General features: G+C 46.3%; 1 protein-coding gene across 2 annotated transcripts; it reads right to left on the reverse strand.

Moving 5' to 3' along the window:
- Nucleotides 1-1,520: 1,520 nt before the first annotated feature.
- Nutf2 (nuclear transport factor 2) lies at nucleotides 1,521-20,865 on the reverse strand. Of its 2 annotated transcripts, none has more exons than XM_052728604.1 (5): nucleotides 20,741-20,865; nucleotides 6,241-6,367; nucleotides 5,483-5,554; nucleotides 5,299-5,397; nucleotides 1,521-2,041 (listed from the first exon to the last, which is right to left on the reverse strand). In XM_052728604.1, the coding sequence occupies exons 2-5, from the start codon at nucleotides 6,337-6,339 to the stop codon at nucleotides 1,928-1,930; spliced, it is 384 nt and encodes a 127-aa protein (XP_052584564.1). In that variant the 5' UTR covers nucleotides 6,340-6,367; nucleotides 20,741-20,865; the 3' UTR covers nucleotides 1,521-1,927. The 2 variants fall into 2 exon arrangements, with proteins under 2 accessions (XP_052584564.1, XP_052584565.1); XM_052728605.1 differs by lacking the exon at nucleotides 20,741-20,865 and adding an exon at nucleotides 20,266-20,603.
- Between the last annotated feature and the right edge of the window lie 2,479 nt (nucleotides 20,866-23,344).

Here is a 23,344-nt window from a genome sequence, read left to right on the forward strand (position 1 = left end):
TTCCGGTCCTACTGACCTTCGTTCCCGGAACCTACAAAGACTGCAGGAGAAAGGTTCCGAGCTCTGGGAGACCAATTAGCTCCTACCCAAGCTCGCCTTCCTAGGCTGCTTGCTTTAGTATAGTCCAGCAGTGGAGAAATTTCCCAAGACTGAGAAACAGCAAATGTGCTCATGGAGCACTGGGTTGCCTAAAGTCCTGCTGTCTCTGGAGATCCAACCCAGATCCTGGCTCATTCTGATGAACTCTGAATAACAGAGTCAACTCTACCACCCAGGTAGTGACTTTTCAGACCCTGAAAAGGTGAATTGGTAGAAGTCTGTTCCCTTAGGAGTGAGACCCAGGAAGATGGTTACTACTGAAAAAACTACTGTCATTGTCCCGACTGTCCCCAGCATCCCTTTGTCCCACATGGCAACTTCAAATTAGGAATAAAGAAACCATTGTTTACAAACACCTCTTTATTGCAGACATTTCAGGCACAGGTACATGGAAGAAGCTGTATTGCAGATTTTATACAGGGTGGATTAAGAGGCAGCGGTATCTACCTCTCCCCCACCCCTACTTCCCCCAATACACAGCAGCTTAGAGATCAGTCCCACTGATACCTCCTGTGTGCTGTCCAGGACTACGCTGGTGTAACCAAGCAACCCGTGGAGCATGAAGAAATTTACTCTCCCCCCACAGTGCAGGATGGAGGGGGAGGGCTTTCAGGTGTGCCCGACCAATCCTAGGCCTGGTTCTAGCCTGCAGTTGCTATTTTGATACCAGCTTTATAATATCCAGAGGTCTCAAGGATGAAAAGCTGGATTTGTACTGGGCAAGACCTGTGCCCAAACTAAGGAGCAGGGCAGAAACTGCCCTAATAGTTATGACTTCCTGGGATTTGAAGAGCGCATGGGGTGCGTGGAAGGTAAGATGGTGTGCAAATGCCCTGCAGAAGAACTAGAGCATGACTCCTTCACAGATTTCTTCCATATTGTGCAATTTATACTCCAACTCAATGGGGCCTGGCTGATATCCCAAGCAGGTGGTACAGCATCTCTTGCTTTACTTAGGCAATGTGGGCACTCTGAATGTGAACCTGACCCTTTGGGGAATAAAGCAGGTCCCCCCATCTGGTACTTCAACCCATAGAGTCTAAACATGGGAGACCATATTTATCAAGGCCTTTCTAGCTGCTACAGGAGAATCATCTACCCTCCTACTAGACCTGAACCAACTCAGAGCAGAGGTCACAGGAGGTGTCAGGCAGAACCAACTGAAGAGCCTTCAGTACAGGACAAGCTTCAGGCCAGATCTGCTTCCAGCTCTTCCTGCTTCCCAAAGACCAAGTGGGGTGGAGAGAACTCTGCCCCTAGCAAGCTTGAGAGAAACTTAGTTGGGATGCTAACTTCAGTCAATTTGCTCCTTGCAGCAGGTAATGTTAAGGTGAGGCAGAGATGGGAAGGGGACATGAGAGACAACTGGCCAGAACTGTTGATGCCCAGACAACTACTTAACTAATTAAAACAATTTAAACTGTTAAGAAAACGTTTGTGGTTTATTGTATCATGAGGCATTGAAACATCTGAACAAATCAATATCTGGGCGGTGAGGCAGCTGCTTTCTCCTTCACTTCTTTGGGTTACTAGAGCAACTTGTCAGTAGATTAAAAAACAAAATAAAACAAAACCAAAAACCGACAATCTTTTGCATTACTTAAGTCTTTCCAAGGCATGCGCTGGTACAACACAAACTTCTCCTGTCAGATGCAACTAGTCTAGCATCCAAACATCATGCACAACACCGCGGTGACAGAAGCGCACTGCACCACTTCCACCTCGGCCCTGCTCGTTTGTGTATGATGTTCGGAGCATCTGGAGGAGTGAGATAGTATTAGGAAGAGGAGGGAGGAGGAAACAGCATGAGTGTCTGGCCAGGAGGAGGTCAGCCGAAGTTGTGCAGGGCAAGCCTAAACATGTCATTGGTGCAAACCCAAGCATCGTTGATGTTCTTTAATAGAAACATCTGGTGGAAACCCATAATGGGATCTTCATCGGCCTGTATGGAGGAAGAAAGAGAAGATTCAGTAAGAAGGCCAAGCAATAGGAAGGATGTTCAGTGGTAGAACAAGGCAGATAATACAGTCTTTAGGATCAGGCACTCATTGGCTTCAAACCGAATTCCTGTACAGAATAGGTACTTGTGAATGTGAACTGCTATGTGTGAAACACTGCTGGTCATGTAGATGTCAATAAGTGGCTACTCACACTGCCATATATATTGAAAAGGCAACAGAGCAGAGGACTTGCCTGTCTCTGAATAGATGTGATCAAAAAATTTAAAGAATCTTTTCTTTTTTTTTTGTTTGTTTGGTTTTTTTGGGGACAGGGTTTCTCTGTATAGCTTTGGTGTCTATCCTGGATCTCGCTCTGTACACCAGGCTGGCCTCGAACTCAAGAGATCCTCCTGGCTCTGCCTCCCGAGTGCTGGATTAAAGGTGTGCGCCACCACGGCCCAGCTGGGAATCTTGTAGCACTTACTATTTAACTTATAGTACCAAAAAAACCCATAAGTGATCTCAGTGTTCAATAAAGCCAATTAGTCCAATCAAGAGAAATTACTGCTAAAACTGACTGAGTTTGAGTAAATGACTTAAGGCTCAAAACTGAGTTCACATTGGGCATGGTGGGACATGCCTGCCAGCGTGTATGACAAGACTATTTAAAACAAACAAACATAAGAATCAAACAACCAAAATAAGTAAAATAACACACACACACAAAGTTCACAATAGGATCACAATTTTATAAGTATAAGGGGTGGAGTAGGGTGGGGGAATGACCAGCATTAACACTACAACAGAAAAAAAGCAGGCCCAAACCTCTAACCAGAATTCAGAAAATGAGGGTAAGTAAGGCCTAGTTAATAGGCAGTCTCCAGCATCACTTCTTTTTCTAAGAATTACAGTCCCCGGGCGGCGGTGGTGCACGCCTTTAATCCCAGCACTTGGGAGGCGGATCCCAGGACAGCCAGGACACTGTTTCGCAGAGAAACAGTGTCTCAAAAAACAAAAACAAAAACAAAGAATTACAGTCGACAAGGAGGCAAACTGGTCACCTGAAACTCCAGGTTGGACAGAAACACCAGGAGGAATCTGAACCTAGGTGTGAAGTGGCACTGCTTATTACCTCAGCTTAAGGAAGGGGACAATGGGCTCCTTGGAAATACCTACTGGCCTACTGGGTTGCAGGTTCTGGGCAGGGCATTCAGAAAAGGCAAGAGGAACTGACAGAAGAGTAAGGCCAGACTTGTAGGTATTCCCTCTGGGTCCAATACAGAGGCAAAGGATACTCTTTCCACACACATACTGGACCCAAACACTCCCCCGCTTCCACACCCATATTGGACTCAGGAAGCACTATTCAGCTAGCCGAGGGGAGAAGTAGGCGTGTACTGAGTCCATATTCCCAGAAAGCTGAGATCTGACCAAGGAGTCAGCCAATTTGTCTTGGTTTGGGAAGGGGTTTTTGAAAACACTATCTGACTATAAGGATGACAGGTCTTAAGAGAGGTAAAAGAGCCAGGCACAGTGACACATATCTTGAAAAAAAAAGGTCAACGAGGTACTCGATGGGTAAAGGCACTTGCCCTCTAAGCCTGGTGGCCTGAGTTGGAAGGAGTTTTCCTCTGACTTCCACATGAGTATTGCAGCATACACAGCATACACCCATCATGTAAACACACACACACATACAGTTTTTCACTTATTTTTTTTCCTGAAGGGACAAGGAAAATACAACAAGGCAGGACTTCTAGATATTTGCTTTGCTTGGCACGTAAAAGAGCTAACTTGGGCCAGGAAGGGTGGTACACTCCTTTCATATTAGCACTTAGCAAGCAGAGGCAGGAGGATGGATCTCTGCGAATTCAAGGGCTTGGTCTACAGAGCAAGACCCTATCTCAGAGAGAGAAAGAGATTGAGAGAGCATCAGCTTGTGTGGTATCATTGAGGGCTGTAGCAGAAAACTGTCTCTCAGCATCCAACTAGCAGGCCTACCTAATTCTCAGGGCAATGCAAGAGCCCAAGAATTTGGGAATACAGCTTGACTCTGCTCCTATTCATCTTGTCTCTTTTCCATAAAGGCTCTAGACCAGTGTTCTTTGTTAGAACTTTCTGCAACCATAGCCACTGAACACAAGCACTCAAAGTGTAACTAGTACAACTAAGGGAGCTCATTTTAATTTAATTAGCCAATTTAAAATTGTGTGGAGTCAATCTGGTCTACATAGCAAGTTCTAGGCCAGCCAGGGTTACACAGTTGAGATCCAGACTCACATACATACATAGGTAGGTAGCTAGCTAGGTAGACAGACAGACAGACAGGATAGAAAGAAATACTTGTGGGGTCGAGAATGTAGCTCAGTCCAAGATAGTACATGTTTATCATGTACTCAATGCCCAGCACTAAGAGAAGAAGGGAGAAGGCAAGAAAGGTCAATTGCATGTGGCTCATGGCTATTACATTAAATAGTGCAGGCTGCCGGGTGGTGGTGGTGCTCACCTTTAATTGTAGCACTGGGGAGGCAGAGGCAGGCAGATCTCTGTGAGTTCAAGGCCAGCCTGGTCTACAGAGTGAGTTCCAGGACAGCCAGAGCAGTTACACAGAGAAACCATGTCTTAAAAAAACAAAACAAAACAAACAAAAACAACCCCAAAATATCTGGTGACTCATGCACATTAATTCCAGCACTCTAGGATCAATAAATAAGCCATACTGGCTGGGACACACCTGTAATCTGAGCACTTGAGGGATGGAGGCAGGAGGATTGGAGTTCAAGGTGATCCTTAGCTATACAGAGAATTTGAGGTCACCTTTGGGCTACATGAGAACATCTCAAAAAAAAAATTTAACTAAAAAATAAGTGAAAATGTTCAGGGGGGAGGGGTGGGATGTGGGAGTAAGAAGAAACATGACTATTTCATGTGGTGGCTCACACCTGTAATGCCAGCTCTGGGCAGGCTAAAGCACAACTACTATGCGTTGGTGACTCTGAGTTCGAGGCCAGCCTGATCTACAGAGTGAGTTCCAGGACAGCCCGGGCTACACAGAGAAACCCTATCTTAAAAACCAAAAGGGAAGAAAAATAAAAATAAAAAGCAGGCCTAGGCAGTCACTTTGATGGCTTTTGTTTTGATCGTCACTCTGGATGTCCCTCAATAAACAGATCACATCTTCACATCCACAGGGAAGGCAGGAGCCCAGGGCTCTGCTTTGCCTACCCACTACTGCCCTCAAACACAGTGGCACTACTACCTTGAGCTGGCCTACAACCATGCTGATGATACAGCTATCTGGTGTAGGCTGATGGTCCTGTGCCGTGATACTATGCTGGATTTTCTGGAACGGAAGGCTCTGCAAGAGAAAGAATGGGAGGCAGGCTGAGGTCAGAAGGGGCCCAAAAGACACTACCTGTATCTCAGTTCTGGACATTACTTACAGACAACTTCTCCACAATGGCAGCTTTCCCCTGGAACTGCTGTCCTTCCCACGTAAGGCATGATGCATCAATCTGAAAAGTGCATAGTAAATGTAGAGTCAGGGCCTCAGCACTCTAAGGCCTTAAAAAAAAAAGTCCTCACAAGGGCCTTGCTTGGGGAAATGAGTCCATACCTATTTACTTGTCTGGAAACAAGAGAAAAATTAACGCTGAATCACAAATTTATACCAGCAATAATTTCTAAATTAGAAGTTCTTTATTTCTGCAGGGTGGCAGTGGCGAACACCTTTAATCCTAGCACTTGGGAGGCAGAGGCAGGTGGACCTCTAAGTTCTAGGCCAGCCTGGTCTACAAAGAGAACTTTAGGACAGCCAGGATTACACAGAGAAACCCTGTCTCAAAAATACCAAAACAAAACAAAAAACCTGCCTGCCTAGAAGACTCCTTGGGTTAACTATTTGATCCCCACCAGCACTCAGGTGCTCTGGTCTTAAATGAAGCTGCACATGGACGTCAGAAGCCAGCTTCATATTGAAAAGGCTCACGGCTGCTGCCTCCAGAGGATAAGGAGTCCTAGCCTCTGACCGCTGCTACTTCATTTGGAAGAGAGGTACTCCTAGGACTACGTGTCCTAATGAGGTGCCGACCACGTGGAACGGCAAAGCCCAAACATCTTCTTCAAGATACCACAGCTCCCACTCTGGATATCTAAATTAATTTCTGAGGGTCCTGTTCTGGCTCTCAAGTTAGAGACTTACGTAAATTGCGCCTAGTTGAGTTCTGTCGTTATCAAATAACTGGTAGTAGTGCTGAATAAAGCTGGATCCAATCTGCTCCCAAATTGGCTTGTCTCCCATCCTGGAGAGTCACCCACCTCACCAAGACCTGCAAAGACCAGCAGGACAAAGACAGTGTTAGCACCACAGACGCACGAAATAACCAGTCATTGCCCTTTGTCTTCTAGCCTCCTTATCAGGGAAATAAATCCTCTGTTGATCCCTGTTCTTTCAGACTATGTGACAAAGCCTTGGGGATTTCACAGGAGACTTACCAACCCCAACCAGTGGTAGGAGCCACATTTAGCCCGTCTTCTAAGGAGCTCCAGGTTGATGATAGAGGGGTGCCAGTTACACAAGATGGGTGCTAAGGATGTAACCAGGGCAAAGAAATATCAGAATAGCCCTCTAAGTCCAGTAAGGGGAGAAGAAGGAACTAAACACTGGCCCCAGCTCCATATTTTCCTTTAATAACCTCTTAAGGCCGGTTACTGACATCCTAACCACTGATTAGACCAGAAACTACTGATGTTTCTATGTAGAATGTTTCTCGTTTATCCTTCAAGCTTCCAACACTATCCCAGGGATGTTCTAGCAATGGGGGAGGGAGGGACACACGGCTTCTAAAGACCCCACTCCTGACCACAGCAAGTCCTAAGGAGCCACCTAACAACTCTGAGGGTAGGTGACTCTTGAGCTGGCCTTTTCTGCTGTTATTTCTTCAATGATAATGATATTCTCTACTCCCTGCAGAGCTGACAGAAAGATGAGGAAGAGAAATAGATGGAGGCTGTGAGTGAGAAACAGCATCTCTGCACATCATCCTGTCTCACCAACTACCCTATTCCTGAAAGGGAATCCCCACCTAGCTAGAGGCCATGATCCCAGGGATACTGATGAAAAAGCCACTTCAGCTTTGTCAAAGCCCTCCAAGGGAGGGCGGCCTGCACTTCCTATGGGCCCTACACACTCATGTGTTGCTCTGTATGCATCTGACTGCACAGGAGAACATCCTCTGTCCTGATAATATGTTGGAGACATAAGAAGGCAACTTCACCCCAGCAGAAAACCATTAGCTGCTGCAGTGGGAGCTAATGCAAGCCACTGCTTCTAGGGCTTCCACATCTCCTCTGCAAAACTGAAGATGTTAATCCCAAGGTTGCTGGTGGTTAGGTAGCTTCTTTGCCAATGAAACTTAGTAAAGTGATTGCTTGACATGGTAAATACTAACTTACTACAGTCCCTACAACCTCAGCCAAGGGCAGAGGAGCCAACAGGAAGGGACAGAGTAGAGGAATAGAGATAAATCCAATCCTCCAGTTTATGACAGATACTCTGGCCAATGAAGGGACAGGAAATGAAGCCAGTTTTATTTTAAGTTCCCTAGGAGGTAGGTGCACTAAAAATAGAAACTCTATGCTCATATGACTAGGAAATGTCCAGGAAAGTCTAAAACAAGCACAAGGAGAAAGCTTGGACCCAGCCACACCTGCACACAGGAACATAGGGTGTGTTCCAGTTCACGTTTGTGCCAAGAAACAAACCAATAAACGGGAGCATAGGCCCTCTACTAATCTCACATTTCCAAACTTCCACATTCCCTGCCCTCACACCTCTACCTCTTCTACCTTAGTATTCCATCAACATGGCCCCCAAGATATTCTGCCCAGTTCCCAAGAGCTCTGGAGAAAAGTTGCAGAAATAATGAGGGTCAATCTTCCTTCTGCCCTTAACCTACATCAAGGTTGGGCACTTCTCAGGGGAGGTCCTAGAAAAGAACATGCCAAGCAGAAGAAACAGCACCACCAAATATGTGACAGCACCAGAACAGACGAGGACAGGAAACTAGGATGTCAGAGACGGAGTAAGAGGAAGCAAGGCTGGAAATCACCCAGAAACCAGAAGTGCTGGCACATGGTAGGACAGTGGGGTGGCACTTTTTCAGCAGTATTGTCCTATCTATCCTATGAATCTATCTATCTGGAATAGTCTCACTATGCAGTCTAGAACTGACTGGCCTAGAACTTGCTATATAGACCAGGCTGGACTATTATCCACCTGAGGTTTGCTCCTGAGTGCTAGGATTAAAGGCATGTACTACTATGTCCAGTTAGGTACGGTTTTGTTTTGTTGTTGCTTGTTTTAAGGCAGGGTGGAGGCAGGAGGATCAAAAGCTCAAGGTGTAGCTCCCTTGGCTACACAGGGAGTTTAAGACCCATCTCAAAAACAAAACAACAAAAAGAAAACCCCAAAAAAGACTGCATTAAGACCTTTGCTTTGAGGAGACCAACCTTACTCCTAGCCTGCTCAACCTTCATGCATTTATTTCCATGTACCCAAACGTAACACGTGATGTTGCACTGCCATCTTGTTTTACAGATAGGTAAACAGGTTTGGCTGAACAATGTGGAAGGGCTTGCCTAAAGCTCATTCAGATATCAGAGCCAACAAGGCCTTGCATAACTGAACCCTAAACCACAAAGTTGGTCACATGTTCCCTTTAACACTGTTGCTTTGGGTTAAAGCCAAACCCTAAACTCAGTATGGTATTACATTTCTCCAGTCCCAGCACTTAGGTGGTTTTAAAGGAGAGAATAATGAGTGAGTTACAGGCAGGCCAGGGCTACATAGCAAGACCCACCTTAAAACAAGCAGTCAGATACATGGTGAATGCCTGTAATTCCAGCACTTGGGAGGTTCAGTAGGACTTTTGTGAGTTTCAGGCCACCAGATTGCAGTGAAAACTCTTGTTTTGAAAAATAATAGGATCCAGGTGTGGTGGTGCAGGCCTTTGATCCCAGCACTTGGAGGCAGAGGCAGGAGGATCTCTGTTGAGTTCGAGGCCAGCCTGGTCTAGATAATGATATACAAGCCAGCCAGAGCTACATAGTGAGACCCTGTCTCAATCAACCAATCAAACAAACAAACAAACACAAAAACAACAAAGAAAGGAACTAGAGAGATTACTCAGCTGTTAATAGTGGTTCCTGCTCTTCCAGAGGATTAAAGTTCGGCTCACATCACCAATATCAGGCGGCGGCTCACAACTGCATGCAACTCCAGCTCCAAATGATCTGATACCCTCTCTCTGGTTGCATATAGACATATAAAAACAAAAAGCCAAAACCATACAACACAAACAAACTGCTAGGTGTTACATATACCTATAACCCAAGCTTTTGGGATGCCGAGGTGGAAAGATTGTTGGAAGATCAAGGTCAGCCTCAGGGACAGCAGTGAGTTCAGACTAGCCTGGGCTACAAAGTGAGAGCTTGTCTCAAAAACAAACAAACAAAAAAAGCAAGATGGGGCTGGAGAGATGGCTCAAATTGCTAAAAGTGTTGGCTACTCTTCTAGGGGACCTGGGTTCAATTCCCAGAACCCACATGGAGGCCCACAACCTCTGCAACTCTGATGCCCTCTTCTGGCCTCCAACAGCAGCAGGCTTGAACATGGTGTAGATATTCATGCAGAAAAAACACCCATACAAATAAAATACACTAAAAAGAGAAAGAGCAATGTGGGGTGGTGGTGGCTCACGCCTTTGATCCCAGCACTCGGGAGGCAGAGCCAGGCGGATCTCTGTGAGTTCAAGGCCAGCCTGGTCTACAAAGTGAGTTCCAGGACAGGCTCCAAAACTACAAAGAAACCCTGTCTCCAAAAACAAAAACAAAAGAGAGAGAGAGAGAGAGAGATAGCACAAGAAGCAGTATGTATCTTTAGTCTCAGCTCTTAGGAGGCAGAGACTGGCAGAGAGTTTGAAAGTAGCCTGGTCTACTTAGTAAATTCTAGGCCCTCCAGAGTTATATTAGACCCTGTCTCAAAAGCAAACAACAACAACAAAAAACAAAACAAAAAAAGAGTAAGACGCCGGGCGGTGGTGGCGCACGCCTTTAATCCCAGCACTCGGGAGGCAGAGCCAGGCGGATCTCTGTGAGTTCGAGGCCAGCCTGGACTACCAAGTGAGTTCCAGGGACACAGAGAAACCCTGTCTCGAAAAACCAAAAAAAACAAAACAAAAAAAAACAAAACAAAAAAAAGAGTAAGACAAACAAAAAAGATCAAACTGTCTAAGCTCCAGGTAGGTCATCTATAACCATCCCTATCTTGCTAAGGCTGTTACACAGAGAAACACTGTCTCAGGGAAAAAAGAAAAAAAAAAAAAAGAATAATCCAACCATTGACTCCAGGTTAAGTGTTGACCTAATTGACCTAAAAGGTCTCACTAGGCAAAAGAAATGTCAAATGTCTCCAAAGACAAAATCTGTGATAGCAGTAATCAACACATCATGGAGACTCCTGTCTCAAAACCAGACATAGATCAAGCAAAGAGAGAAATGTACAAAGAACCTTATATGTACCACCCCACCTCAGCAATACTCATGTCAGAAATGAACAAAATGAGACTCAGGGACTTCACCAACTGCGCAGCTGGTAGACTTCAACTGCCCAGGTTTAGCGGGCTCCAGAGTCAGGTTCCCAATGGTAACCTGAGCCCTCTTAGAGATAAAAATGAACAGATCTCATCTGTGAAACAGTAGCCTCTAGGCATGAAGCCCTAGACCTCTGAGTCTCAATCTCTGAGAGAGGCAAAGCAGGCCCCTCTCAGAGATTTTTACACCAAGGACTGAAGATGGATTTATAGAGGAGTTTATGCCTGTAATCTCAGGACTTAGGAGTTAGAGATGAAGAAGACTGTGTGAGTTCTAGGCAAGTCTGGGCTCAAGTGATCTTATACCAGGAAAAAAAAGAAGTCACTGCAAAGATAGGTTAACAGTTAAGAGTACTTGCTGCCCTAGCAGAAGACCTGGGTTCAGTTCCCAGTATTCACATGTTGGGCTCACAACCATCTGTAACGCCAGTTCCACAGAATCCAAAACCCTCTTCTGTCCTCTGTGGACAACAAGCATGTACACAGAGCATGCACATAAATGCAAGTAAAATATTCATACATATAAGAAGGGTCGGAGACCTGACAAGATGGTTCAGTAGGTAAAGGCATATACTACCAAACTTGTTGATTTCAATCCCTGGAACCCACATGGCAGAAGTTGTTCTCTGACTTCTATACGCATTGTGGCATGTCCTTCCAAAAAAAATTTAAGATAAAAATAAAGGGTTCAGTTGTAGAGCACACACTTTGTGCAAAGTCCAGGGTTTAATCCCCAGCACTACACACACACACACACACACACACACACACACACACACACACACGCACGCACGCACGCGCACGCACACACACACACCCCAAAATCACAAAACAGTTTCTACTGTTTCAACAAAGGCGAGTTAGATAGATGCTAGCCAAGCTGGACCTGAGCTGATATGGGCACAAGAATGACAGAGAAGGTTAAAGAAAAACAAACAAAAAACACTAATTCCACAGACAGAGATGATCTCCCATCTGAAGGCCCATCACTAGGTCCAGTGAAGAATGCTACTCCACTGAGCTTGCAATACAGCCTTAGAAACTGAGTGCCATTTCCCCCTTCCTTCTGTTTGCCAGGACCAAAATCTTGAAGCACAGAGCCTGAAAGGATTAAATGTAAATATAAAAATTTACTCATTATTTGTGTGGCTATACGGTATGTATGCAAGTGCAGGTAAGCACTGCAGAGTCAGAGGTTTACTTTGAGGAGTCAATTCTCTCTTTCCAAGGAAGCTGGGGAACGGGACTCATGGTGTTAGGGTTTTTACTGAGACAGCCCACCTGCCTTGAGAAGGGTTCTTCAAATAGTAAGACTGGCATCAGACCTTGGTAAAGCCCTTTGGAAGAAAGGGAGGGATGAGCAGCACCCCAAGACAGGACAGTCCAACAGAGTGACTGCCTGTCCTTCAGGGAAAAAAAAACTCTGCCCTTCTGGCTAGGTATGGTGGTACATACTTGCAATCCTGCCACTTGGGAGTTGGAGGCAAAAGGATCAGGAGTTTAAGGCCATATTTGGCTACATAGGGAGCTCAAGGTCAATCTGGGCTATATGAAACCCTGTTTCAAATAGAACCATAAAAATCTGCCTCTTTTTTGGATGGAGAGTTGGCTCAGTGGTTAAGAACACTTGTCGCAAAGAACATGGGTTCAATTCCCAGCATCTGCATGGAGGCTCGTTACCTCCTAGGGCACTAGGCACCCATATGTACACGCAGGCAAAACACTCACACACATACAATAATAAAAATAAATCTATTTAAAAAGTAATCCTGCCTCTCTAGTACCATGAATCTGCAGTATGTAACTCACATTCTGTGGCCTTCCAATGGTTTCCATGGTATCTGGAACAAAGCCTCACTACGACTTTATTTTTAAGACCCTGGCCTTCCTGGCTGTCTAACCTTGACTATCCCACCTACCGTGTTCCTCTTTAGCAACCACACTGGGCATCTTGCTAGTTTCTGAAGACTGAGAACTCTAGTCATTGCTTCTTTTATTGCATTCATTTAGGGGTGTGTGCGTGTGCTTGAGCCCAAACATGTGGAGGTCAGAGGACAACTTGCAGGGCTTGGTTCTCTCTGAAGGCAGGTCGTCAGGCTTGGCAATAAACATCTTCACCTACCAGGCGGCTACTCCTCCTCCACAAGACTTCTACACTTTACCCAGAGGCCCAAGGAACTTAAGGAAGGTTTGATGCTAGCGACTCATCAGCCCAGTTTATTTCTTATACCAGAACCCCCCCCCCCGCCCCCGCGCCTCTTTTTCTCTCTTTTGAAACAGGGATTCTCTGTGCAGTTTTGGTGCCTGTCCTGGAGCTCGCTCTGTAGACCAGGCTGGCCTCGAACTCACAGAGATCCTCCTGGCTCTGCCTCCCAAGTGTTGGGATCAAAGGCGTGCGCCACCACCGCCCGGCCCTGGACCACTCATGCAACTAGAGATACCTGGTTCCTTGTCATTATGTGTCAATTCAAATGTCACCTCCTCACTGATACCTTCCCTGACTATCCTAGTCTAAAGTAACTGTCCAGTTGCTCATCTGCCTTCATTCTTTCACAATTTCATACACACACTTTGTATGTATGATACATACAATATGATCATATTCTCCCCCATTATCTTCTCTGATTCTCTTTCTTCTCCACCAAACCCCTTCTTCCTAACAAGCTCCCCCACACACACTTTCATGTCTTTTTTTTTTCAGCCCACTGCATTTAATTAAAGTTACTTGCATGAGCACGAGTGAGGGGTTATTTACTTGAGCTGGGCAAATAACAATGGTGATACCAATGAATGACCCCCTCTCCCAGCAGCCAGCCCCTCCCCTCTCTGATGACCCAGTCGTATGAAGATAAGCACTGCTGCTGTGAGTTCATCAGCCATGTCATATCCAGAAATCTGGTTACTCATTTTATCTCCTGCATTGTTTTTCTTAGCATTCATCGCCCTGTCAGAGCATCATATTTATATTGTGGTCTGTCTCCCTGACCAGGACAGTCTTAATTACCTGTTTCCATGGTACCTGGCCCAACCCTCAATAACTTTTTGTTGAGTAAGTGGATGAATGTGTGGGAGCCTAACCTAGGCTGGCTGTTCTCTGGAGTTGTCAGTTTGGGGCAACCCTGCTCAACATAAGTGGCTCAGTAACTCATGTCTCTTTCACTCACATCTTCTATATAAGTTGCCAGGAAATGATCCTTTGATCCATTCAGCTGAGTGACATGAGACAAGTGGAGACTGGCCCCAACCCCCTCTCTTAATCCCAAGGCCCTAGTCACCTTGGAGAGCAGCTATGGCCAATGGTAGAACACAGCCAGTCCTTGAAGATCTGGCCGCTAGCCTGCTTCACTTCTCCCTGTGTTATGAACCGGTGGTCCTGGCTCCTCATCAGTAACTGTAGGCAAATTAGGGAGAAATTACCCAAGGGGCCAAAGCAGAATCCAGTGGTAGGAAATAATCATTAGCCTCCAATAGGGAGGCTGCACACAGGGAGGCATCCTTTTTTTTTTTTTTTTTTTTTTTTTGGTTTTTTGAGACAGGGTCTCTCCGTGTAGTTTTGGTGCCTGTCCTGGATCTTGCTCTGTAGACCAGGCTGGCCTCGAACTCAGGGATCCGCCTGGCTCTGCCTCCCGAGTGCTGGGATTAAAGGCGTGCGCTGCCCGGCAACAGGGAGGCATTCTTGATCCAGGAATGGCAACTGCCCAACCTACCCCTTCTCTGTCTCAAGTTGAGAGAGACATGTTGGTGTCTAGGTGGTTAGCCGGGGCAGAGCTCTTTCCTGGAACCCAGAGACTGAATGAAGTCTATCTATCCCTAGCACCACTTGAACCCTATCCTGTGCCTGGAGACCTACAGGGCCCAGACTGATCCAGAAGCTGAATCCTGGCATCTGTATTCTCTGCACTTACTACCCCAGTAACTTCCTTTCCCAGATGGTGTCACGGATCTCTGGAGCCTAGGCTTTTTTACCGTGTATTTGTGAACTGAGCTTCAGGTCTTGAGCTTTTTGATCAGGCCCCCTGGTAGGGAATGAGGCTCCTCAATAACTACTTCCATGGTCTGTCACCACCATCTGAAGACAGCATTGCTGTGATAACAAGACTGAGCAGAGCAGAGAATATAAAGAACAAACAAGGTCCACAGAAGACAAAAGGACACCTCCTCTATCATGGTGTCTGACTCGAGCCTCATAATGAACTGGTCCTACAAGGCTGGTGTAGTTTGCACTTCAGAAAGGTATAACTCCGAGAAGATGGAATTCAAAACCACGAAAGGCCCCTGGCACAGCCAGCGCTTGAATATCCATAAAGATGGCCAGAATGGAACAGCTAAGAACCAAAGTGAAATAGCAGAAGCACATAGGTAGTAAGGAGAAATCCATGCCTTTTCTGTCTTTCTGCTATCAGCCAATGCCTGAGTATGTGCTCAGTAGTTCAAGGCTGATTCATCACAGGGACAACAAAGAGCCATTCCCCTATGACTAGAAACCACCTGCAGGTGAGATGGTAGCATATAGATCCTTCTAGAGGCATCAGGCTTTCCTTTGGAGTTGGTAACATAGGCCTAGAGGCCAAGGACAGAGGATCAGAAAATCAAGGTTACAGTGTGAATTCTAGGTCAGCTTAGACAACCTAGTGAGACCCATCTTAAAACAAAAGGTTAAGAGGCCAGGAGTGGTGGTGCACATCTTTAATTCCAGAGCTCAGGACACTTCTATGAGTGCTGTCTGCACGTACACCTGCATGCCAGAAGAGGGCATCAGATCCCATTATAAATGACTGTGAGCCACTATATGGGTGCTGAGTACTGAACCCAGGTCCTCTGGAAGAGCAGCCAGTGCTCTCAACTACTGAGCCATCCCTCCAGCCCCTTTTGCCTAACTTTCAATGTCCATCTTGGAAAATGTTTTTATCCCTTGGCCCCAAAAGACTATTCTTATGCTCAAGGCCCCAGTAAGGATAAGCTGAAATGTAGTCTAAAACAGTCTTCTCATTTCTCATCTCCACACCCACTCCCCACAAAGATGGAGACTGAATCTAAGGCCTCATGCCCACTCTACACAAGTGCTCTACCACTGAACTATACCCAAATCCCAGTAATGTCATTTCTGACAACCCTAGTGGATCCTGCCGTGTCGAAACATCCAGACAACAGCCATCTCTTGACTGCATACTCAAAATCCCTGTGACCAGCTCTGGTGACCTTTCATCTCTGGGGAGGCCTCCGCTAATCTTTCAGCCCAGAAAGATGTTCTAGTTTCCGCTCAAGGAACAAGCGGTACTGAAGATGTGGTTCAGTGGTAGAGTGCTGGCCAGAGAATACCACCAGCCCAGAGTTTTATCCCTAGCACTACCTAAAACAGAACAGTGAAGACACACAGGCCTGTAATATAATCCAAGTCACTCCAGAGGTGGAAGCTGGAGGAACAAGACAGATTTCAAGGAATAAGTGCTTGTCACTGGAATCAAGCCGATCATAAGGGAGTTTCAGTTAAGTGAGAGATGTTATACACCCATGTCTCAGACAAGAAAATAAAAGGCTGGACAATGCTGTTGACATACCCAGGCATTTGGGGAACCGAGCAGATCCCTATGGTTTTTAGCAGTCACTGGAGAAAGTGGGGCCACTAAGTCTTTGCTCTTCAACACTCTCTAGTCCTTTAAAAGCTCCCCCTTCTGCACAGAATCAGAATCCCTGCAGTTCTCTTCTACTAAGCCTTCAGCATATAACGCCAACATTTCTCCATCACCCTCAGCACTGACACCTTCCTTCTCTAGCACCAGGGCTAGACAGTGTGTGAGTGTGTGAGCATGTCCGTCCCTGTAGCCTCAGCCCCGAGTCAGACATACAGAAAGGACAAAAGAATGTCTTTAGGGGAAAAAAAAAAAAAAAAAAAAAAAAAAAACCACAAAAAAACCCTGAACATTCAGAGAAAAATTAAACAAACCTTGATTATGTCAAACAAAATGCTAATACCTTACTAAGGGAATCTTGATTTTTTTTTTTTTTGAGATATGATCTCATCATATAGTCCAGACTGTCATTGAACTTTTTTTTTTTTAAGACAGTTTCTCTCTGTGTAGCTCTGGCTATCCTGGAACTCACTCTGTAGACCAGGCTGGACTCAAACTTGGGAGATCCACCTGCCTGTGCCTGGGAGTAAAGGCATGAGCCCCCACCACAAGGCTAATATATACCTTGAACCCTCCCCTCCTGCCTCATACTCCACAGTGCTAAGATGACTTAAGTCTCTTGCATGCTGTTCGTGGGCATGACCTCACGCAGATGTGTTCCTGAACATCGGAAGGCCTCAGATGTCTTGCTCTTGGCTTGTTCTGGTCAGTCTCACTGAAGTAGGATTTAGACTGGCAATCAGCAAGCCCGAGCAAACCTCCCATCTGCCTCTGACGATACTTGGGCTACGTGGGTGCTGGGGATTTAAACTCAGGTCCTTACCCTTGCACAGCAAGCATTCTTACCCACCTAGGTATCTCTTATCTGAAGCAGTGGTTCTCAACATTCCTAATGCTGTGATCCTTTAATACAGTTCCTCAGATTATGGTAACCCCCAACCATAGAATTATTTTCATTGATGTTTCATAATTGTAATTTTGCTACTGTTATGAGTCATACTGTAAATCACTTTATTTTCTGATGGTCTTAGGCAACCCCTGTGAAAAGGTCATTCAAACCCCAATGGGTTGTGACCGGCAAGTTAAGAACCACTTTTCTGAAAGGTTTTTGTTGTCAAGGATGTTTTTGAGAAGGGGGTCTTGTAATGCCAGGTTGGTCTGAAATGCATGATCACTCTTTCAGTCTCACAGGTGCTAGAACTTCAGGCATTTGTCATCTTTTTGATAAAAGAAACGTCCTGATTCTAAAATTTGGGAATTCTGCATCTTTATCATTCATCACCTCAATGCACTAACTGCAGAGGCAGCAAAATAAACCTAGACATGGTTCAGACAGAAGTGTGATTCTAGAAAGAACAAATCAAATTTTATATTAAAAGGCCAACTGCATGCCAGGTGGCGGTGGCACCACCTTTACTCCCAGCACTGGGGAGGCAGAGGCAGGAGGATCTCTGTGAGTTCAAGGCCAGCCTGGTCTACAGAGTGAGTTCCAGGACAGTCAGAACTGTTTCACAGAGAAACCCTGTCTTGAGAAACAAAATACAAAACAAAAAAAGGCCAACCGTGGTGGTGGTGGTGGTGGTGGTATACATCAATAATCACAGCAGGATTGTAAATTTAAGGCCAGCCTAGCAAGTTCAGAACTACTCTGAATTACATAGCAATACTGTGTCAAAATAAATTCTAGGGCTATTGAGACAGGCCAACAGGTAAAAGTCCCTGTTGTCTTGCCTAATAACATAATGTCACGAAGAGAACTGACTTCTACAAGTTGTCCTCTGACCTCCACAGTTGTGGCACATGCATAACCACACACAAAATACATTTTTAAAAGATAAAAAAAATAATTTTATTAGCTAAAACAAACAGAAAGCTTGTTTCTGTCACTTGTTTGTGTAGTTATACTCAATTGTCCTATGTCAGGTCCCATGACTGTGTACATGGCAGAAGAGGGTAGAGAGAGATTCTGAAGAACCTCAGGGTTCTCCTTTACCTCTCAGACCTAAGTGACCTTCCAAGTCCAGAAAGATCAGGGGCTTCTCAGGGTCAGGGCGCCTAGCAATGGTTTACTCTAGATAGAAGTTTCTGGGAACAACTTCTTCTTTTTCTTTTTCTTCTTCTTTTCTTTTTTTGGTTTTTTGAGACAGGTTGGCCTGGACTCACAGAGATCCTCCTGCCTCTGCCTACTGAGTGCTAGGATTAAAGGCGTGTGCCACCACTGCTCAGCTAGTTTCTGGGAACTTCTAAGGAATAAGGAGAGACCCAAATTCCTATTTCTGGCTAGCTTTGAAGAACAGTATCTTTTTTGATCCTCAAGGTGCTGAGTATACGTAGCCTAGCATTTATAGTCCAGGGTGTGACCCCTAGCACTGCATCAAGAAAAAGAAAAAAGGAAGTCCTGTGCACAAGCCACCCAGAAGCTTGGAATATGCAAACTGATCTCCAGCCATAGACCTAGCTCATCTGAAACCCAGACAAGCTAGTTTGTTTTGTTTCTTTGAGACAGGGTCTCATGTATCCCAGGCTGGCCTTGAATTTCCTATGTAGCTGAAGATATAACTTGGGATACTTGTTCTCCTTCCTCTCCAGTGCTAAGTAAACTGGGATGCCAAGCTTGTGCCACCACACCCAATTTATTCAGTGCTAGGATTAAACAAGAAATCTACAAACCAGTTACATCCCTAGCTCCAAGAAAGTCTATTAGTAAATCTTTGCTTATTGCCTTTTACTAGGAAGAATGACTGGGTAGAGAACTGGACTGGAGAAAAATTCTCAAGTGAAACCAGAAAAAAACAATATCTGAGGAAATATTCATGGAGCAGGTGGGCAAAAGACAGTGACTTTCTACATTCTGGTCCTGTCAATCATCCTAAGAGACTGGGCACTATGCTTGCTGAGGCCAGGTCTGCAGGACCGAACTGCTTCTTAGTCCTTATAAGAACTGTGACACAGAAGTCATTAACAGGCCAGAGAAATTCAAGCTGACAAGAGATGCCTAGTCCCTTAATCATCACTCAAACAGAAGTGCCCTTTCAAAGCCTGCCTAATAGTAACTGGTTAAATACACCTCTTCTCCAGGAACTCAATGTGATGATCTATGGTGCCATTATTAAGGCAATTTCTCAAGGCCCAACTAGCTTCTTGACTGTTCACAAGCAGCTCCAGCACAAGTGAAAACAGACATTCTGTGACTTCCAGCTCCAGCTCTGCAACCAGCTTCAAAAGGCAAATACAGTCAAAACCAGAGCTCTAGTCACAAGGTTCCTGCCATGTTTTCTTGTCCAGCACTGGGCTCAAGGTACTTAAGCTTGGAGCCCATTTCACATATCAAATCCTACCTTATCCTTCTTAATCATCTTTATTTAAGGCTATGCTATGCTGACTCTAGGAGGTTCTTATACATCGAACTGCTTCTTTCATTAAAGAATTCCAATGTTAGTTTCTGCAATAGCACCAGCAGCATCCTGCCTCAGAACTCCAACAGAGGTTCTGATGTATTACTTTAGAATTGGGCTGGGCCTGAGAAACCTAACAAAAACCTTGGTGGCTCACACAACTAATTTCACTTCTTTGGCATCTGGCATCCTTCCTCGATTATAACAAAGTCAGGCAACCCACCCCAGAGCTGGAGCCTTGTCATGGATAAAGAAGGGTGGAGGATGGGCTTACCAGCCGGGAACTGCCTCTCCAAAGACACCAGGTCCAGATTTCCTAAGACTATCTAGAGATAAAGTCCCACGAGGCATCCCCTCCCGCCCCAGATTCCCTGCCCCTGTCCTCCATGCTGGACAATGCAGCATAGGTTCCACTAAGGTAGAGGTTAAGTTTCGTGCACTCCCAGCAGGCAATCAGGCAGAGAAGCGTTCACCTACATCCTAGCCGGGCTATGGTTTGGAACCGGGCAATGGTCCCAAGCCCCAGCAGCGGCAGGAGGGCAACCCTTACCCATGCTGGCTCTGGAGCGAGCTGGGTGGCGTTGCCCATCCCCGGATCTTCGCCGGCCGGTGGTGGGACGTGGGTCTGGGGTCGGCCCGCCAACCTGCCAGCAGAGGTTGTAGGATTCGAGCAAGCCAGGCAAGGCCACACAGGGCGGGGCCCTGAGAGCTATCCTGATCGTCCGGACCAGAGAAAAAGATCTGGCCACAGCGCAGTCCGGCGCAACAGCCAGGACACAGGGCAGCACGGACAGGCGTCCGTCAGGCTTTCAGCATTCCCCCGGCCGCGGCCGCAAAGAATCCGCGGGAGGCGGAGCCGCGCGCGACACATGGTGCGGGCCCCGCGCCTCTTCGGGCCGCCGGGGGGGGGGGGGGTGTGAAGAAGGGAGGGGCCTCCCAGGGCCTCGAAGCAGAAGCTCCCGGCGGCCTAGAGCGCGGCTCTTGCGGCCCAGCCCCCGCCCCGGCGCGCTGGCCCCAACACTCACCCGTGGGGCTGGCACGATGGCGGCAGCGGCGGCGGCAACCCAGCGCGGTCTGCGACCGACTGTCCCTTCCCCCCTGCCTTCCCTCGCCCGTCCCGCTGCACTCTGGGAAACGTAGTCCCAATACACTCCTTATGTGCGTCAGTGAGCTTAAATAATACTACAATTCCCAGAGTGCTCTGCGCGGAGGCGCAGCCAAGACTCGTAGCGCGGGAGGAGAGGCTAAGTCAGAGAGGGCGGCTGTCGGAGCGAGCCCCTGAGAATTGTGGTCTAGCGGAAGCCTCTGGAACACGGAGTTGGCGCCAGGCAAGGATCAGGTCTCGTCGTAGCCCGGTCCCAGCTGTCCGGGCCCCGCCTAAACTGTGTAGTCGATGGTGCCTGACCCCGCCTCCGTGGGAGCCCTGGTCTAGCTTGACGCTGGCCTGGCTTGTTCCAGTATCCCCTTCCTGGTCCCCTAGGCTGTATCTGCGTCCAAAGCCTACTCCCTTTAGGCGCTCTGGCTACTAGTTCTGCTCACGGTGTGGCCTTAATTCTTAACCCGCGTGGCGAAAGCCCACTCTTCTCTTGTCCCAACATTCGTTGAATTAGCTCTGTCTTGGAGGGAGCTACTTACCTCCAAAGTTGGTTGCAAACTGACTAAGCTTTTTTTGGCCCGAGACTCAAAAAACGCCCCTTAGGTGGGCCATAGTTGGGAGAGGTCAATCTCACTTGTACAGAGAGGGATTTTCAAAACAGAATCCTGAGTTGTTTTTTGGTTTTGGTTTTCGTTTTTAAATTTCTAGGTTTTGTTTTGTTGCAGCAGAGAAATTATGAATTTTTTTATTTTTTTTACATTTTATTTATGTTGACAAAGGACGAGCCAGGCATGCGTGCATGCATGGAGGCTACAGGAAGCTTACAGGAGTCAATTTTTCACATGTGGCCTGGAAATAAGATTCTCAGGATTAGAGGCGTTACTTTATCCTCCGAATTTATTTTTCTTTTTCTTTTCTTTCTTTTTTTTTTTTTTTTGAGACAGGGTTTCTTTGTGTAGCTCTGGCTGTCCTGGAACTTGCTCTGTAGACCAGGCTGGCCTTAAACTGAAAGATTCGCCTGCTTCTCTCTCCTGAGTGTTGGGATTAAAGGCGTGTGCTACCACCACCCAGCCCGAATTTTAAAATTTTTTGTTTTGTTTTGTTTTGTTTTTGTTTTTCAAGACAGGGTTTCTCTGTGTAGCTTTGTGTCTGTCCTGGAACTCTCTTTGGAGACCAGGCTGGCCTTGAACTCACAGAGATCCGCCTGGCTCTGCCTCCCGAGTGCTGGGATTAAAGGCGTGCGCCACCATCGCCCGGCCGAATTTTAATTTTTATTGAAAAAAAAAAAAAAAAAAAAACTGGCTCAACCTAACTTTCCCAAGTGACCAGGCTGTAAATAATCATCCCACCCCTTCCCCCTTACTTTCAACATCCTTTTCAGTTTCCTTGGTAACACAAACATTTGAAGGCCATTTTCAGTCGGATCTGTGCTGAGCAAAAGGCTCTGCAGCCAACCCAAAGAACCACAGGAAAGAAAAAGGGCTTCAGACACCCCTAACTCTTTCCTCCATGCCAGAAAAATTATTAGTACTTCCGTTTTGCCATAAGATTTCCACTTTGGGCTGCACCCTACCTCTTGGGGATGACTGGTTAAAAAAAAAAAAAAAAAAAAAAAAAAAAACCTAGACTAAGCTTGATTAAGTCCTGTCTGGCCAGACTACTTTGGCTAGATGCTGCTTTTATGACCCCGTCACTAAGAACTCCGATTTACCCTGTTGGTGATCCATCTGGAGCCTCACCACCACCACCAGGAGAACAAAACACAAGACATGAGACAAGAGGAAGGATCCAGGGAGTGCTGCTAAAGGTTCAAAAGAAGCAAGGTGACAGCAGCTGTCCTTTCAAAGAACAGGAGCTCAAGGATACACAAAGTATGGCCCGGGACTGGGAGAGCCCCCACTCCGAGGAAAGAGTATTGACACGTGAGAGTTTGGCAGTTAGCCTAGAAACGCACTGCTATGCTTTCACCATCTGGTTAAGAGCCAAAGCTAACCCTACAAAGACAGATTCAACTTGTCCCCAAACCGGTCCCCTATACAACCTACACTGCAGCTTCCTCAAGACCTATTTCCCAACTCAGAGCCAAAGGGCCAGAAAGGAAGTAGACCCTGGAGTTTGGGGGACTTGCAAGTCACAGGGCATGTCCCCAGGCAAGGTGACTGGTCCGTAAGTAACTCAGAAGTGAGTCAAATTTTACAGAGCCAGAGCCTAAGAAGAGTCCATACGTGCCCCAGTAGTCACAGAAACAGGTAGTTTTAAAAGCCCTTACAGACCTGGAGAGATGGCTCAATAGTTAAGTATATACTGCTCTTTCAGACAACCCAAGTTTGGTTCCCAGTATCCATATCAGGTGACTGACAGCTGCCCTGTAACTCCAGCTCCAAGGGATCCATCTAATGGCTTTCTGGCCAATTCAGGCAGCTGCTATCACACAGACACACGTAATTGAAAATAAATAAAAGCAATTTTTTTAAAAAAGTCATTCACATCTGGTGGTGGTGGCACACACCTTTAATCCCAGCACTGGGAAGCA

The sequence above is a fragment of the Peromyscus californicus genome, unplaced genomic scaffold (genome assembly GCF_007827085.1).
Source record: "Peromyscus californicus insignis strain IS unplaced genomic scaffold, ASM782708v3 Scaffold_8__1_contigs__length_139910024, whole genome shotgun sequence".
Classification (NCBI taxonomy): Eukaryota; Metazoa; Chordata; class Mammalia; order Rodentia; family Cricetidae; genus Peromyscus; species Peromyscus californicus.

Excerpts from the sequence above, each read along its gene's own strand:
- Nutf2 (XM_052728604.1), bottom strand. The coding sequence starts at position 6,339 with ATGGGAGACAAGCCAATTTGGGAGCAGATTGGATCCAGCTTTATTCAG. Across the intron at positions 5,398-5,482 it reads CCATTGTGGAGAAGTTGTCT|AGCCTTCCGTTCCAGAAAAT; the intron begins GTAAGTAATGTC and ends TTTCTCTTGCAG. Across the intron at positions 2,042-5,298 it reads TGGTTGTAGGCCAGCTCAAG|GCCGATGAAGATCCCATTAT; the intron begins GTAGTAGTGCCA and ends TCCTCCATACAG.